The following is an 18,673-nucleotide window of genomic DNA, read 5'->3' as shown; positions in this document are numbered from 1 at the left end:
ATTCATGTGTAGATGTTATCTATCTTTGAAATTTAGGACTGTTCATCCTATCTCTTTGCTTTGATTCTTTCCACCAAATAAGTTATTTGAGGATCAAACTCTTCAGACATTATCAATTTGAAATAATTTTATGTGTTTATATTAGTGGGCAACTTTGCTGTCACTGTGAATGAGAATTTGAGAACTTTCTGTTCTTCTTGATATGAATTTCTATATAACTTGGCAAGTTGTCTAAACATTTATTATTAGCCAAGATTCGATCTACTGCATTGAAGATACTAATGTGTTACTTTGGGGTCTCCCATAAAAGATTCAACTACATTTCTTTAAATTAAGTAAGTAATGAATAAAATAACCCCTACTGCTTCAGTGAATATTGTTTTCTCTCTTTTAAATCTTTGACTCCAATCCATATCAGAGACTCATTTCTTATAGTGTTGATTTAATAAATATCCATCAGTATATTGCCCCCACACATATTTTCATAAGAAAATACATAAGAGTGCCTTCAGGCTGATGTTTGATATGCTTCCTTCCTGGATTTCTTCTCCTAGCATCTGCCTCCTCCTCAATTACTTTTAGCAACATCAATTGCATTGCAAAATCACCAACAAGCCTGAGCTATAATAGTGTCTCGCAATATCCTGTAAAAACTTTTATTTTTTGTACTACTATTTTTAATAAATAAGAACAGAATATGGTGTTTAGATACCAGATTTAATGTGATGTTAGTCTCCTTGGGCTATTGTCTGTTCCATTTAATGCCTTCTCTCATCTAATGTCATTTAGTTTTGTTGCACAACTTCAATAAGTCCCAAGCAAGATGTCTAACAGTGATTTTGAATGGGAATCTTTGAGCTCATAGATTAACACTGGGGAGACGGCAGAATTGGGGATATCTAAATAGAATTTCGAAAATGTGGGCATGAGAAATAAAAAAGATATTTATGAGCATATCTCTTTCCACTACAATTCCATGTCCACTTCTTACATGGAATAACCAAGAAACAGAGATGTCAATGTCCACTATCCACTTCATCTGACCTTGCAGAAAATACAAGGTCATGCATGAGATGCCCAAATGACATTTACAAAATCCCATCATTTCCTGCTAGGAACATTATGGAAAAATAAGGAGCTCCCTTATATTGAGTCAGACTGCAAACCTACCTAGTTCAGTCTTTCCTGCACAAACTAGCAGTTTTTTTAAAAAAAGCTATAATTGAATGGGAGCTGAGAAATTTTGCTTGTAGGATTTTCATCCACCGCATTACTTGCAATAGATTGAAATGCTTGGGCCTTTAGGGCCTGAACATAAGTTTTATATCACAAACACTTTCAGGCTGAAATTCATCTCACAGGATATTACAGGAAAGTGTGAAATAAATACTTCCCACATTCCTTCTAATAACCAGGTTCTGATCTTGTTCATTTATTATGCTAGGTTGGCTTTTAAAAGGGTAAACATATACAGAGAAAACTTTTTTTTTCAGAAGGCAGTCTTTATTATGTATAGTCTTTCTTCTCCCATTTAAAATAGGCCTTAGGAAGAAACTTGCCAGTAACTATTTTCTCCTTGTTTTGCCTCTTCTAGAGTGATGTTCCTGAATGGTTTTCATGATGCTCAGCCTTGGCACATGTTCCCTAAGTGCTCACATGCTCTCTGAGGCAGGTTCTTTTTCTCCTGGAGGAACCACCACTGAACTGGGCAGTGGAACCCAGAGATATGTGCTGGCCCTACCAGAGGAAGAAGCATGGCGGAAGCACCGGCTGGGTCTGATGCAGCCTGCTCATTCCTGTAGCTTGCTGGAGCCAGACAACCTCATCTCACGTACTACCAGCTTTGATGCTCTCTATGAGTTGCGATCCCAGGAGAGAGAATCCACCCTGGGCTTGGATAGTAGCAGCACCTTTGACCTAGGGCAAAGCCAACTTATCCCTGTGAGCCCTGAAGTCATCAAACGCCGACGTGGTGGGCTGATTGAACAGCGAGATATCATCAAGGCTCATGAAGCTCATAAAATGCAGAGCACGCCACAGGCAAGGCGGAAAGAATGGGAGTAAGTACCAGACTGAGTTCAAAGACTACCTTTCCCATCCTGAAAAAAATAGCAGGGGGACCTTATTTTTTGGGTTTTCTCTTTTCCCAAGGTAAAAATCTGAGAGAGATTAATAGCCGAATGGGCTCCTTTGGTACAGAAGGGCACAGAAGCATCTTTCCTACCTCTGAGCATGCTCCTCCCACCCTTTCATTAAAATCCATTTTTTTCATAGAATTCCCCCCACAATGTAATGGTTAGCTTCACTTAGTTTTAATCCTGCTATTCCAATTTAAATAACACAGTTTCTGTACCTAGGTTATCATTTCATTTGCAGATGGGATTTTTTTGTGTGTGTGCTAAGGATGAGTAAGTAAAAAGATCCTACTTTAAGTCCTTGATATCTCCATACAGGAAAGCCCTCTGTCTAAAACCTTGTCGAACAGATCTCAATCATTCCAGGGAATCTTGCATTCATTATTCTGTCTTAGTATAAGCCAGTCTCTCTGTCAGACATGAACAACCAGACCCACAGGTGTAAAGTTTGAATTAGCTACTTTATTGTTTCCTGCCTATAGTGCAGGAATCTCTCCAGACTGGCAGATTTCATCTGGGAAAGACTAGATAAGATTGAAGGCATTTAGGAGGTGTTGGAAGTATTGGACCTTGGTCCTTTGTGTTTATGTCGTGGGTCCAAGCTAATTCCCAGTTGAGCTCTTCTCCCTCCTGAAACAACAGTTTCCTAAATACTGTATATTGTATATCATATAGCATTTTGAAAAGGAAAACTCTATCCATTTTTGTAAGAATGATAGTATAATTAGGAAGAGGATAAAGGATCTTGAAAGCCAAGTTCTTATTCTGAAATAGGGTTTTCTCCGCCCCAGGTCCTTGAATGCTTGAATTAATACCACTAAGTAATGGTATAAATAGAAATAATAATTTGTTGTTGCTGCAAGACTTGGACTAACCCAAATTTCACCTCACAGAGTTGTTGTTATGGGGAAAACATGAGGAGGAAGATATGTTGGATGTATTTGCCGCCTTGGGTTATTTGTAAAAATAATAAAGCTGGGATATAAATAATCAAATGAAATAAATTTATTTAAGACACATTTAGAAAAATAACTAAAATAAATGAGCTTGACTAAAGTTCTGTACTTGAAGGGTGGCAGTTGGACAATATCTTGGACATGATGCACAAAAATCTCATATTGGCATTCTACTGTTCACTTTATTTGTTATTACTGCAAAGTGGTTGTGGTATATTCTGCAATTTGAATAGCTGCAGCAAGAGAAAGTTGTATATGTATATGTATACGTAAGGAAAAACTGCCATAGGACATTGTATAATAGGATCCTTCCATTTTTCTGTTCCTTTCCACCCACAATGCGGTGTATTGGAAAGGTTAACAGAAGACAGGATGGAAGATGACTTTTAGTTATGGCCAAAAGGTATAGAAAAGAAATTACAACTGCTGTGTATTTATTTATTTTGTCCTTTCCCCCCTCAAACATAACCCCAGAATTGGCTTCTGGAATCTAGGCTGCATCTATCCTCTATTGACAATTTAGACAATTGCCCTGGAGGGATAAAGGTTTGTATATCCATTCTTCAGAACCATTGTTTCAGATTCCTGAGGTGTGTGGCCCGTGGCTCTTTTTATGTTCCTTATTTCAATAGTTATCTGATTGTTAGGAGATATTTTATTCTGACAAATGCCTTTTCTTTTTGAAAAGCTGCCTGAGAATGTCTTATCCTCATGCTCATCCTCATCCACAGAAGTAACAGAGCCTATCAGTTTTGCTGAACATGGCTTGCTGAAGATTACCCACCATGAAAGAGAATGTCACCATGGCAGTTCTCCCTTGAATGCATCAAGGCTGAAGCTGAAAGAATAAGCCTTCTCACCTCAGACTCCTGAATTGCACCAAAGAACAAACAGGATCTCAGGTCTTTGCTTCCTCCCTAAATTAAGCATTACTAAGCAACAGGGGATGAAGTTGCATTCTGTAGCCCCCAAAGAGTCTGGTCATACTTTTAAGCAAGCTTGTAAATACTTGCTATAGCAGGGCTGTCAATCTGGCAGCTCACGGTCCAGAAGCGTCACACGCAGGCCAATCCTACCCCAGATCCATGAAGGGAAAAATGTTGTGAAACATCATGTGACGGCAATGTGGCACCATGAGTTTGACACCCATGACCTATAGTATTTGGAAGATGGATGCCTAGCAGCTGAGTGTGGCCTTTAGGTCTTGATAGGTGATCTTAGCATAGCTCCTCCTCTATTCTCTTAATAAGTGAGGGCAATAATGGCAGGGATGGTCTCCAATGGTTTTCTCCAGTACTTTAATTGTAATATATTTTCCTGGAGGCTATTGAATCAGATGCCAGACTTCCCAAGAGGAACAACTAATAAGGATAGAAATGGTCTTAATTCTAATCTGATTCTATATTGATACTATAATACCTTAATAGAATTTATCATATTATATTAGGAGGTGGACTGGAACTCTGTTTCTTAGTTTGGTCAAAAACACATAGCCGCCAGGATGCAGAAGGAGCTGGGAATGGTTTCTGGCATCCAACAATTAGCTTTATTATCACCTTAATTATACATTGGAGATCTGCCTTGCAGTTTGCCTGATGGTAACTGCTAGCTAACTGCATTAATGGATCAGTAGGGAAAGCCTATTTCTCAATGGAGAACAAATGGTTTGAATGAAAAAAACAACAACCCCAAACATCTCTGGGTAAAACTGGGGCAAAAAATTCCTGCAGAGTTCAGTGTCATTCAAACTGGTCAGTGTTGCACAGGAACCAGATTTAGTATAAAACAGCTTCCACCGTTTCTAACTCATTGTGCAAGAAAACAGTTGTAGAGCTTCATCATCCCACTAGCAGCATCCCAACCTTCTTTCATGGCGTTCAATTCATGTCATATTAACCAAGTTTATTATAATAGAAAATGTTTTCAAGATAAGTTGAACTGAAGGTGTCAATAATTTGCCCAATGCCAATCACCAAACTAATGCTGGTTGGAAATTAAGTACCAGGTGATTTCAGGTTCAAGCTTTACCTTCCTACTGCTACATTATGTTGGGGTTAGTGTTAGAAAAAGTACAGTGCACCTTATAGTTCAGCCCATATTTCCTTTCATTTTTCAACAACTGAAATGTTAAAATTGGCCGAATTATGAACTGAACATACAAATCAGCCACATGATTGTACAATTGAGAATAAACCTCATTTACAATTATTAACTAACAATCCTGACTATTGATAAAATTATCTACTCTAATCCTGTGCTGTTTTTCTTCTGGTGTGATATCAAATATGGATTTATTCACAAGCTGTGAAAAATTCCAAAGTTATACAGGCAAAAGGTTGGTGTTCTCCAGTTATTTTGGACATCATCTCCCACAGAACCTTATCATTTATTCAGGCACTAAGGACTGATGGAAAATCCTCAAGCATACAGTTATCTGATTTTATTTTTAGATATATAGCTAAGACTAATTGAAAGGGGAAAACCAGGGACCAACCTCTTGTCCCATGCTGTTTTTGGACAGCTGGTTTGTCATCCATGCCTGGAGAGATGAACTTCTACAGTGGTGAGACTGAGGTACGTCAATCTTCTCCAATGAATATTCTCCAGAAATGTGCTCTGCGATTTCCTAGCCAGTGCAGTGTATTTTCCTTATCTCTCCTAATGCTTCAATTTATTTTTGAAAATTTCTTGGCTTGCACTGCAATGAGTTTTTAAGATGAGCTCTATTGTTTTTAAAAAGATTATTGAGAAATCCTTGCTAGTATATGGAGAAGATACCATGTCCCCTTGACCATGAGACTGTGGATGGTAAATCACACTGGATATCTGTTACCCAGAGCGGATTTGATCCACAGAGAAAAATCATTTCCCCATTTTTGGTTCATAGAGGAGATAAGACAGGACTGCATTATAATTCTATGAGGAATGTTTGAATAAGGCTTATTATTTCTCAAATTTCTTAATAAGCTCCAGGTTTTAAATATATTCTTGGGTATTTGCAAACATATAGATGTCACACAGGTGCCATTCACATATTCCATGTTAACATGCACACTTGGTAGGAAAGTTAGTCTGTATAAGCTCTCAATGCTAGCAGACTAAGTATTGTGCCCCCTCACCTTCCTGCTCCTCTTTATAATAGGTACTTGAAGGCTTTCTACCACATATTGTACCACCTGTGCTGGTGATGTTTATGTTGTGACAATGGCACAGGAGAGATTTGAAGGGGAATAGGGTTTGCTTCAAAAGTCAGATCAGTGCCTCATTACCAGCAGCAAATCACCCGGAGTGTGCATGTAGGCCTAATTAATAAATGATAGGCAGGCAGAAGAAAAAGGGAAAGAGTTCTTTCTTGATATGCAACTTAGCACCTACAGCAGCTGTTTCTCTAATTAAGATCCTGTCATCTCATTAAATACTGGTGTGGTTCATCAATTGCCTTTGTAATTTGTTCAGGTGAATTGTTTTGGTAAGATATGATCTGTGATTTTCTGCAACATCCTGAAAGCCCATAGCTCTTCTATACTCTAGTGTACAATTGCAGTACTTTTGATCAACTTCAAATGAATGCAGCTCACCAGCTTCAAGAATTCCATATCAATATTGTTCCCTTATTTGGTGTTTCAAAAGGAAAGTGAAGGAGGAGGATGGAGGGAGGTAATACATCTAGCAAGTTGCAGTACATACCCTGTTATGTCTGGGCGGTGGGTCCCAAGGAGAGACGAGACTCGAAATAGTGACAACAGCTCTTTATTAGGAAACCAGATACTGAGACGAGACTCCCAGCTGAGGCAGCTCCTTTTATAGAGCTGGCTGCGGCTAGGCAGCCTATGACATGCATTTGAGCTTGCCGCGCTTGGTTTTATCCAATCGCGGCAGCCGAATAAGAACCAATCAGAATGCTTAGTTCTGTCCAATCACGGCCCGGCTTTTCCGGACCAATAGGAATGCAGGCCTACAAGCCTGCTAGTATGGAACATACCCTGTTGGCTGTGCTTGGTTTGTTGGATCATCAGTTTCAGAAGCCTGCACTAGTGTACTTCTTATCCTGGCTCTCCTTCACATGGGTTCTCAAATGCTTTGCTCAAGATGGCTGTAACTTGCAGTGATGTCTTTTGTTTCTACTTAAAAGAGGAGGGGGTCAAGCTATTCTCCAAAGCACTTGAGGGCAAGGCAAGAAGCAATGGGTGGAAACTAATCAAGGAGAGAAGCAACTTAGAACTAAGGAGAAATTTCCTGACAGTTAAAACAATTAATCATTGGAACAACTTGCCTCCGGAAGTTGTGAATGCTCCAACACTAGAAGTTTTTAAAAAGATGTTGGATAACCATTTGTCTGAACCATTTGTCTGTAGGGTTTCCTGCCTAAGCAGGGGGTTGGACTAGAAGACCTCCAAGGTCCCTTCCAATTTTGTTATTCTATTCTAAAAGATATTTATTTGGATTTCATTTGATGTGCTACAAAATAAGGAACCGAATCTCCTTAGCTACACAGGAATAATATTTTCACCCACCTTCCTAGATCTTCTAAGCTTAATAGCAGTGTTACAGAAATTGACAAAGTTTTATCAATTTAAACCAGGGATCTTCAAACTTGGTAACTTTAAGACTTTGGACTTCAACTCCCAGAATTCCCCTGGGGAATTCTGGGAGTTGAAGTCCACAAGTCTTAAAGTTGCCAAGTTTGGAGATCCCTGGTTTAAAGGGATAACTTTCCTGTAGTAAAGAAAAGGGAAAAGCTGAATACAAAATGCCCAGGAGATGGGACAGCAATTTTCTCTCCTTGATTCACTAATTCAAGTCCACACATGTGAGGAGAATCACAGATCACTTAACTTGCTTAAAAAAGAACCCAAGGGGTGAAAATGTTGGTGATGTAGAAGTGTGTCAAGTTAGTTAGATGGGCTTCCCTGAAAACAGATTCTCCAACCTTTCACAAGCTGCTGACTTCCAACATGACCAGAAACTGTTGAATTCATGGTGATTCTTCTGCATGTCTCCTCTCATGGAGTTTAGAATTTTGTTACTTTCAGCATTGGTGCCATAAAGAGAGAATGTGTGTGTTCATTTTTCATTATATGTCAATTTGTCAACTGCAGTTACAATATGAAAATTAGCCCTGACCTTGAAACTAAGTTATATTTATGTGTGTGGCCTTCTAAGCTACAGAAGCTTCCCACGCCATGTATACAAATTAAAATGTGAAGTGAATCATGAGTACATAGCATTTAAAATTCTGGCCTAGAATACTCCCAACCTCAGTAGCTCCATCTGTTCAAAAAAGCAAGAGATTGGCCTTAAAAGAATGTTTTAAAAACATATTCACATGTGTGTACACATTCAGCTGACTCATACATCCCACTGTCTACATTAGCATGAACTTGTACAATGTCTTGTGTCCCCAGCATTGAAATAACCAGGGTCAAAATGCCTGCAACTCTTTGTCCGGGTACTATAGTTACTTTGTTAGGATCATTAATACTTGCACACTTCTTATCCCATTACATGTTTTAAAAATACTGCATGGATTATTGAATGGAACAGCTGGATTGTGGATCAGGGAATTGCTTAGAATTTCTGAGACTCCAAGAAAGAATGGGTCTAAGCTGAGAAAGTGGGAAAGCAGTATTTTGGCCTTGGCTGCCTTTTGTTATCAGGCAATCAATCCTACCATCTGAAATGTTCCCATCAGGGAAATTACTCTCTCCTACTTCTCAATCAGTTTGCACCTGGACAATGGTTAATTCAATTAACCTTGCCTATTTGGCAGCCGCACCAAGTTTGGTTTACTTTCTTCATATGGTGGTTCCTTGAGATTCTTTTATTCTTCCCCTCCCCCAATTATCTTATCAGTTCTGTAACTTGCCTTTGGCCCCATATCCACCTGGGAATGCTCGAATGTGCAAAAGGGACAAAACAATTACACAAATTGGCTTTATTTGCTTGCAAAGACCACCTATGCATTCTCAAATACCAATCATACCCTTCTGAACTGTAGACTTATCTTTATATCTCAATTTCTTCTCTGCATGGCTGATCCGTGTCTTACATTCAAGAGTAAGTTATTTTCATTGGAATATAAGTTGTTTTTATAAGAGGTTGATCATTGGGCCACCAAATGCAGTATTATCCACTCTGGTAGATAAAGAATCTTCCATCCTTTCTCATGGATGGTGTAGCACTTCTCCATTTAGAAGTAGTGCACAATCAGGGGGTCCTCATGGAATCACAGCACATGCTGAAAGAACAACTGGCAGCTGTGGCCATGAGTGCCTTTGAGCAGCTTCACTGGTTCCTGTTAAGTCCGGGAGATCGGTCCCGGGTAGATCGGGTTGCATGGAGAGGCGAGACTCAAAGTGCACATTCAGCTCTTTATTGAATATACAGTTTGGTTCAAGACCTGTGAGCTGCTTGGCTTTATTCAGCCGGCCGGTGGCTCGGCGGTCAATGGCAGCGCTTTGAATTTCCCACGATTGGCTCAGCCAATCGTGGTGGATTCTTAGCGCACCAATCACAGTGGTTTAGTTAGCCAATCAGATTGTGGTCCACATGGACCAATCAGAACTCAGGGTTTCGAGAATGTTAATATAGAACAGTTCCAAACAGTCACTCCCATCCTTATCATCTCACAGCTCAATTATTTCAGTGTCCTGTACACAGAGATGACCTTGAAGACCCTACAGAAACTTAAAGTGGTACAGAATGCAATGGTGCAAGACATGGTGGATCTGCCTAGACATGCCATTGTGTCACTCACTTTTAAGTGAGTCATTAGAATCTTACACCAGTACAGACACCCACTTTGTGAGATGCACTAGCTGCCAACTATGCTTATAATGTGATTACCTATTGTCAATTAATAAGAAAACTGCAGATAATAAGGACTGTAAGTTGGACAGGAAAAACATGGTCCTATTTTGCTGAAATATAAACTTTCTCATTCTTTAGAGTAGGGGTGTCAAACTCGTGGCATCACGTTGTCCATCATGTGACATGGATTTTTCCCCTTTGCTAAATTGGGTGGGTGTGGCCAGCACATGATGCATCCAGCCAGAGGTGGTATTCAGCAGGTTCTGACCAGTTCTGGAGAACCAGTAGCGGAAATTTTGAGTAGTTCGGAGAACCGGTGGTAACCTTCTCCCAGGAGTGGGGTGGGAATGGAGATTTTACAGTATCCTTCCCTTGCCATGCCCACCCAGCCACACCCACCAGGCCATGCCCCACCTAGCCATGCCTACAGAACTGGTAGTAAAATTTTTTGAATCCCACCACTGCATCCAGCCCAAGTTTGACACCTCTGCTTTAGAGGGGCTGATGAGTGAATGCACACCTGAAGATTCACTCTCACAAACAGATTAATTGTTGAATGAGATATGAAGTAAAGGATTCCTCAAGTGAGATTGAAGAGCTGAACTCTAAAATATGGTCCTCACATATTCTCTGTTCAAATAAGATATTTTCACAAGGTGATCAATTCACATGATTAACATTCAAATGATATGGTGAAACACAATATGGATGGTTAATCAGTCTTGTGATACTTATTTATGCTAGTTTTACAATTGAATATTGCGTAAAATGTCTTGTAAAATGCTTAGTTTCTCCTGTTGATATTAATAAACTCCATAAAGAACCTTGCAGGATTAGGACTTTTGCTGTTGTTGCAAAGCTAGATTAGCCATCAGCTGCTCACTTGCAGACCAAATACACCATCTCATTCATGTTTAACATGAATGGCAGAATGGTGCACATTTCAAATACATGTTTTGGCTATTTATGATTTTTAAAGCATCTTGGTTCTATATCTAAAAATGTGAAGCAGCCTTTATAATAGGTATACCCAAAAGGCTAAATATTATCTTTTGTCAGTGATTCATTTCATATGCTAGTCACATTCTACTGTTCTGTTCTTTATAGCTGTAGCTATTATAAATTATCTCATTAATATAACAGATCACTCTTTCATTATTTAGACAGTATGTTCCTTTAGGTTCCAGCAACCAAAAGTTATGGCAGTCATATCCTTCCTGTTTTGAAATTCATGTCACTAATGTACTTCCCATGGCTTCCAAAGATTTAATTAAATCAGCAAAATACTATGTTAAACTAATGATTAGCCTGGCTGGAATCCCCCAGAGATTTTTTAAAAAAAATCTGCAGGAAAAAGCTCAGTAGTTCTTTGGTTTAGAATCTAAACATGACATCAAATGTAACATTATTTTGATTGTGTGCTATTTGTCCTTGTTAGAATAAAACAAGGTGCATATAGTTCTGATGTATTCACATGTATCATTCCTCTACTGCTGAATTTTACTGATATATGTAAAATTTAATAGATATAAAATAAACCTTAATTTAATGTTTTTCAAAAATTATGTTGCCTGGAGATGGTGGGAGTTGTAATCAAAACACAAGGTTGGGATTAAGTGTTGGGAGCTCTTTCTCTAAATCAAATTAGACTCATATTTGACAGAAAGAGGCCTTTGCTTTCATTCCCTGATTCTGACCTTCTCCATAGCATCAATTAGCTTACTTCTGGACATAAAAACCTGCTGTACATGGGCCTAAATCCAATGTAAGAGAGCTGTATTACGATGGAACTCTCAAACAATAAATATGGATTTTTAGGTTGAAGTAGCTTTTCTATGCTAGAATATTGATTAACTTGCTCCTGTTGGATCAAAGTGTCAGATGAACCCAAGATTGCAAGGTCTTTTTTCAGTCGTACTCAGTCACTATTTATTTATATTGACATTTAGGATTTTCTATATGATTATTGCAGCAAGATTTATTATATGCTTAGAGTTGTAAAGATTGGACACTATTTACTATTGTGGAATTGTTAGTGAAATTGACACATCTTGCTGAGATGGATAAATTAATCTTTGATTAGAGAAAATTCATTAGGTACATTTATTGGTGACTGGAAACTTACGAACATTTTGCATAAAAGTAAAAAACTGAATAAACTTGTGATTTATGGCAGTGATTCTCAACCTTTTCTTCATGTAAAGGTAAAGGTTCCCCTTGCACATACGTGCTAGTTGTTTCCAGCTCTAGGGGGCAGTGCTTATCTCCATTACAAAGCCGAAGAGACTGTGCTGTCCGAAGGCGTCTCTGTGGTCATGTGGATGGCATGATTAATTGCTGAAGGTACACGGAACGCTGTTACCTTCCCACCAAAGTGGCCCCATTTTTCTATTTGCATTTTTACATGCTTTCGAACTGCTAGGTTGGTAGAAGCTGGGACAAGTAACGGGAGGTCACTGTTATGCGGCGCTAGGGATTCGAACCGCCGAATTGCCAACCTTTCTGATCAACAAGCTCAGTGTCTAAGCCACTGAGCTACCGCATCCCTATTTTCTTCATGACAGATCCCTTTAATTACCTTTTGTGGCCACAGACCATGGCTACAGACCACCAAGATTAACTCAAGATTTAAATCATAATCTCAAAATCTTAACTCTAGATTTAAATCATAACATTTCTTCAAACTTTCACAGATCCCCTGTGAGGATATCAGGGCCTCCCAGGGGGTCTACACACCACATGTTGAGAACCATTGATTTAGGGCTTTGATGATTAGACATGATCGATTATAGAAAGAATATCATGATGTAATTTAGAAAGGAAAACTAAAATATAATTGTACGTATAACTGCTGTGAAGAATATTGGAAGGTACTTTTTGTAACTTTTTAATGTTTTTTTAGCTTTTATTCTTTTCTTGTACTTTTCCCTTCCTCTTTGATTTCTTTCTTTTGCCTTTTTATGCCTTACCTTATATTAGCTTGTATTAGTTTTCATATAGTTACCAAAACCTAAAATACATAAAAAAGAATTTTGGAATTTCCTATAAGGACCAGCAACTTGGTTTCCTCCAGAAATTTAGGATTATAGCTCCCACAAATCTTTGCCATTAGCCATGGCTGCTTGGGAATTATAGTCCAAAGCATTTAGAAGTCATAAAGCTGGATTTCCCTGCATGCAAACCCTTCAGGCCTTCCTCTAGTAATACATATGTGAACACCGTTATTGCAGGATACAGAAGGCCTATTTCAGCAAAATAAGCAACAGTGCACTTTTTAACAGTTTAAGGCAGGATCTAAGAACCTCTAACCATTCTAGCATAGTGGAAATATATATATGTATGTATTAGGTATGGGAAATAAGAGGCTGAACCAGGGCTTAGTGCAACAAGGTTTATTTATAAGGGCTGAACGTGCTTGCTCAGCCTGGGACTGGCTCGCAGCGAACAGCTGAAGGGCTGGACCCAGCAGCCTGCTTTTATAGCAGGCTGCTGGGGAAACCCAGCCAATGAGGAGGGGCAGCCGCCGCAGCGAACGGACCTTGGTGGGAACTTCTTCAAGGTCCAGGGACATAACACCCCTTCCCCCAGATGCGAACATGCATAGTCCTTGAGGTATACGGGAGGCTTGTGCTGACGCCCAGAGCGGCGCAACTCTGGTGTGCTGTTCAGTGGATCAGAGTCCGTTGGCGACTGTTGGCTCGATGATGAGTCCCAGTACCACCTCGGTCGGAGTAGGTCCGGGGTCAGTAGGGCTGGACGCTGGGAGTGTCCTCACGCCGTCTGGCTCGGATGGGTTGGACGCTAGGTCGCCGCAGTCATCATTTGGATTCTCTGGTCCGGCTGGAGACGTTAGCAGGTCATCGGAGTCGATGTCGCTGTGTGGAAGTTGCAGCGGACTCTCACCGGTCTGTGCCCCGGTCGCGGCTGACAAGGGTGCCCTGGCGTCTCGAAGCTGGTCCAGATGTCGTCTCCAGACCCGGCCATCTTCCAGCTTAACCCGGTATGATCTGGGTCCTGTGATGGCTACGATTTCTCCTGGGATCCACAATGGGTCGCCAGCGAAGTTTCTCGCGAACACGGGTTCCTGCAAGACAAAATGCCTACTCCCGATGTGGAAGCGAGAGGAGAGTCAGGGCAGTAATGTGGGTGGAGCCTGTCAATACAGTTCGCAGGCGTCTGCCCATCAGAAGCTCGGCCGGGACTTGTTGGTTACTGTGCAAGGGGTTGAATGCTGGCTTAACAGGAAACAGGATAGTTTGTGGTGCCAGTCATCCTTGTTGAACCTGGCCAGGGCTTCTTTAGTGGTCCTAACAGCTCTCTCTGCTAGCCCATTACTGGCAGGATGAAAGGGGCCGTGAAGATGTGACGAATGCCCAGGTTGGCCGTAAAGCGACTGAATTCGGTTGGCGCTGATGGGGACCATTGTCGGAAACAATGGAGTCTGGTAGACCGTGCGTTACGAACAGGCGAGTCAATGCCTTGATGACTGCTTGTGAAGTGGTCGTGGATAGTTGTGCCACATCAATCCACTTTGAGTAGAGTCTACGACCACGAGGAACATTTTGCCATGCAATGGGCCCGCGAGGTCGATGTGAATCCTGGACCAGGGTGCGTTGGCACTTTCCCACTTGGTGGGGGTGGCAATTGGAGGGATGGACGGGAAACCTGGCAGGGATGGCAGGAGCTTACCCATTTGTTGATGTCCTCATCAAGGCCGGGCCACCAAATGTAGCCGGCGCCAACGCCTTCATTCTGACGATGCCAGGGTGGCCTTCATGCAACGCCTCCAGCACTCGGGCACGCAGAGATGTCGGGATGACCACTCGAGTGCCCCATAGCAGGCAGCCCTGTAAGCTCGACAGTTCCTGTAAGCGGGTCTTAAATGGCGTGAATTTAGCTTCAATGTCACTGCCCGGCCACCCCTCCTCACCCAGTCCAGTACCTGGGCGATCGTTTTGTCCGTTTGGATTTATTGGCAATATCAAGGGCAGTGATTGGTAGGTCCAGTTGGGTGACTTCAAAAATGGCGTTGACCGGGGCAGGGTCTTCAGCTGGGTCAGGCAGGGGGCAGCGGCTAAGAGCGTCTGCGTGGGACAATGTTTTACCCGGGCGGTGCACAAGTCTATACAGTATGCTGCTAGGAAAAGGGTCCATCTGGTCATTCTGGGGACAGAATTTGAGGGTCTGCTTGTCACCTGCTAGTAACCCTAAAAGCGGTTTGTGGTCGGTGACTAGCTCGAAAAAGTGGCCAAAGAGAAATTCGTGAAATTTCTTCACCGCTGTAACAGCTGCCAAGGCTTCTTTATCAATTTGACTGTAATTGCGCTCTGTTGCAGAGCGTCCTGGAAAAAAAGCGATAGGGGCCTCGGAGCCGTTGGGCAGTCTGTGACTTAAAACTGCCCCAATGCCGAAAGGAGATGCGTCTGCGGCCAGTACTAATGGGAGGTTGGGGTCAAACTGGATAAGCACTGCCTCTGATGTGAGTAGCGACTTGATTGCGCGGAAAGCGGAGTCTTCTTTGTGTCCCCAGTGCCAAACCGTTTTTATCCAGAAGTCTGTGGAGGGGTTCTGCCACAGAGGCTTTATGGGGCAGGAATGATGCGTAAAAGTTCAAGAGCCCCAAAAAGGCCTGCAGTTCTGCTTTGGAGGTTGGAGTGGGTGCCTCGTGTATTGCCTTAACCTTGGACTCCAGGGGTGAATGCCTGAGGCGTCAATTTTATAACCCAGAAAGTCCACCTGTCTAGTGGCAATGGCACATTTTTTTTTTTTTAACTTGAGGCCATGCTGCCTGAACCTCTCCAGGACTGCTCTAACTCTCTGGAAGAGTTGGGGTCTGTTCCTGGCCGAGACTAAGATGTCATCGAAGTAGGGTACTACTCCAGGAAGGCCCTGTAAAATCCGCTCCATGAGGATTGAAAAATGCCTGGGGCAACACTTACGCCAAACTGGAGCGCTTGCACGGAAAGCACCCTGTGGGTGACAATGGTCTGAAGTTCTGCCGTTTGGTCATCAACAGGGAACTGTTGATATGCTTGAGACATGTCCAATTTGGCAAAGATAGTGCCAGGTTCAAAAGTATGTAATAAATGCTGAATGACGGGTACTGGATAAGCGCTAACTTGCAAGAATTTATTGATTGTGGTCTTGTAGTCTGAGCAAATTCTCAGGCTACCATCTTTTTAGGGGTGTGACGCGATGGGCGTCTCCCATTTGGCGAAGTCTGTAGGCTCCAGGATCCCTTGTTTTAATAATTTATCTAATTCAAGGTCTAATTTAGGCCGAATGGCGAATGGAACTCTGCGAGGTTTTAACCGGTGGGACTGCCTGGGATCGACTGAAAATGAGATAGGGGTGCCATTATAACACCCTAACTCATCACTGAATACGTCTGAGTAATCAGCAAACAGGGAGTCCGTGTCAGAGGTTGAGGTAGCATGGACTCTGTTAGACCTAACCCGAGGTGGGGAAACCAATCAAGTCCCAAAAGTGTAGGGAGGTTGCCGCTCACTACCACTAGAGGTAGGTGGCCCTTAAAGGTTTTAAAATTAACAAAAACTTGCCTCTGCCGATTACAGGAATGGTCTTCCCCTGGTAGTCCTTTAGGCTAAGCTGGCACTTCTGGAGTCGGCTTCTTGATAGGCTGGGTTGAAGCTCCTTGAGGGTGTTCCAGGAAATAATGGAGAGCGCTGACCCGTGTCAACCTCCATGTTGCAAGGTTTACCTTCTAATAAGACGGAAAGAGAGATTTTACTAATAGAATAGCAAGTTTGATTAGTGCGGCAGTTTAATACTTGCCTTTTGGGTCCGGCATGTGCGAATGAAGATGCCCTTTGTGCTGCGTTGTGTGAGGCTTGGCATACTCTTGCAATGTGCCCCTTCTTATGGCAGTTGTTGCAAGTGGCTCCTTTGAATTTGCATGTGGTCCTCAAGTGAGGTCCACCACAGGAAAGGCACAGGGTGATGTGCTTGGATGGCCCGGTGTTATCTTGTCTGGTTCCTACCTGTGGCGCCTGGCGTTTGTGAGGCGGTGAATGTCGCCTCGTCATTTGGGTCTTCCTCGTTGACCACCTCTTCTGAGTGGACGGGAACTGCTGTTTGCTTGGTGACAGGACCTTGGATCTCGGTGGCTGAATGAGATGCCAGCTCCTCTGCCAGGGCTTCCTCGATGGCTTGAGCGAGGTTAAGGTCTTTTTGGCGAGCAGCCGTCTTTGTAGGTGCAGGTCCTTGACCCCGCAGACCAGCTGGTCTAGGAGCATGTCATCAAGATAGGTGCCAAACCCACAATGGAGTGCTGCAGTCCTGAGAGCAGCCATGTACTGATTGATGCTCTCTTTGTCCCCCTGCTTCCTCATTCTGAAGGTGAAACGTCTGGCAATCTGTGAAGGTCTAGGAGAATAGTGGTTAGTAAGGATTTCTAACAGTTCTGTCCAGGGGACATTCTTTAACTCACGTGGAGCCACAAGAGCTGTGGCAGTATCGAAGACGATGGCTCCACAGTAGGTCAGGAAATATGCTTTCTTTTGGTGTTCCCCTGCATCAGCCAATCCGATGGCGTCGATGTAATGATTAAACCGATTCTTGTATGATTCCCACTTCTCCTCATCCGGCTTGAACGCTGGGAAGGCTGGATTGGAGTTCATGTTGTGGGTCTACTGGTTAACCTGTTGGGGAAAATGCCTCCTCTCTGGGTAGCAGTAGAGGTTTAGTGCCTGTGCTAGGCAAGTGACTTCAGCTCTGGGTAAGTTTCGCAATTCCCTTCTCTCTCTCTGGGGATCAGAAGGTGTTTAGACTGCAACGGTCATTGGCAGCGTTTTTGAAATTCGCGCCTGTGTGGGTGTTAGCGATTTCGTAATACAACGCTGTGTTGTATTTGAATGTGACTCAGCTGACAGCTTTTTGAATTTCGCGCCTAAACGGCACGAACGGCTGCGGCTCGCAGCGCTACACTTCCTCTGTAGCTTATGCTAACGAGCGGCTACAGGCGCTTCTCACTTTCACTAGCTTGTTTGCTGATCGCTTTCTCTCTGGGTTGCGGCTCAGCGTTCGTTCTCATTTCGGGCTGATCGCTCTCTCTGGGTTGCGATCAGCGTTTGCTCTTATTTTGGCTGATCGCTCTCTCTCTGGGCTGCGGATCAGCATTTTAGTGATTCAGCGTTCGTTCTCATTTCGGGCTGATCGCTCTCTCTGGGTTGCGGTCAGCGTTTGCCCTTATTTTGGCTGATCGCTCTCTCTCTGGGCTGCGGATCAGCGTTTTAGTGATTCAGCGTTGCAGCTTGCCTCTGGTAGCCATCCCACCCTCGTCGCCAGTATTAGGTATGGGAAATAAGAGGCTGAACCAGGGCTTAGTGCAACAAGGTTTATTTATAAGGGCTGAACGTGCTTGCTCAGCCTGGGACTGGCTCGCGAACAGCTGAAGGGCTGGACCCAGCAGCCTGCTTTTATAGCAGGCTGCTGGGGAAACCCAGCCAATGAGGAGGGGCAGCCGCCCCCGCAGCGCGAACGGACCTTGGTGGGAACTTCTTCAAGGTCCAGGGACATAACAGTATGTATGTATGTATGTATGTATGTGTATGTGTATGTGTATGTGTATGTGTATGTGTATGTGTATGTGTGTGTGTATATATGGATCTTTGGTTATTTGGGTTTTCTCGCGAATACTCGCGAGAACCTCAGGAAAAAAACACACACACACACGCATATATATATATATATATATATATATATATATATATATAGAGAGAGAGAGAGAGAGAGAGAGAGAGAGAGAGGGAG

The 18,673-nt window shown here is 42.5% G+C and overlaps 1 protein-coding gene across 1 annotated transcript in view; it reads left to right on the top strand.

Moving 5' to 3' along the window:
- Window positions 1-1,617: 1,617 nt before the first annotated feature.
- CACNA1E (calcium voltage-gated channel subunit alpha1 E) overlaps window positions 1,618-18,673 on the top strand; it is a 346,898-nt gene continuing 329,842 nt past the window's right edge. Inside the window, exon 1 of the mRNA XM_087930443.1 lies at window positions 1,618-2,060. Coding sequence (XP_087786569.1) covers window positions 1,618-2,060 — 443 coding nt within the window. The remainder of the gene's footprint in view (window positions 2,061-18,673) is intronic.

This window comes from Pseudonaja textilis, chromosome 3 (assembly GCF_049901715.1).
Source record: "Pseudonaja textilis isolate UNSWEBS1 chromosome 3, rPseTex1.2, whole genome shotgun sequence".
Classification (NCBI taxonomy): domain Eukaryota; kingdom Metazoa; phylum Chordata; class Lepidosauria; order Squamata; family Elapidae; genus Pseudonaja; species Pseudonaja textilis.
The sequence above is the reverse complement of the archived record's forward strand: the minus strand, read 5'-3'. Positions and strand labels throughout refer to the sequence as shown.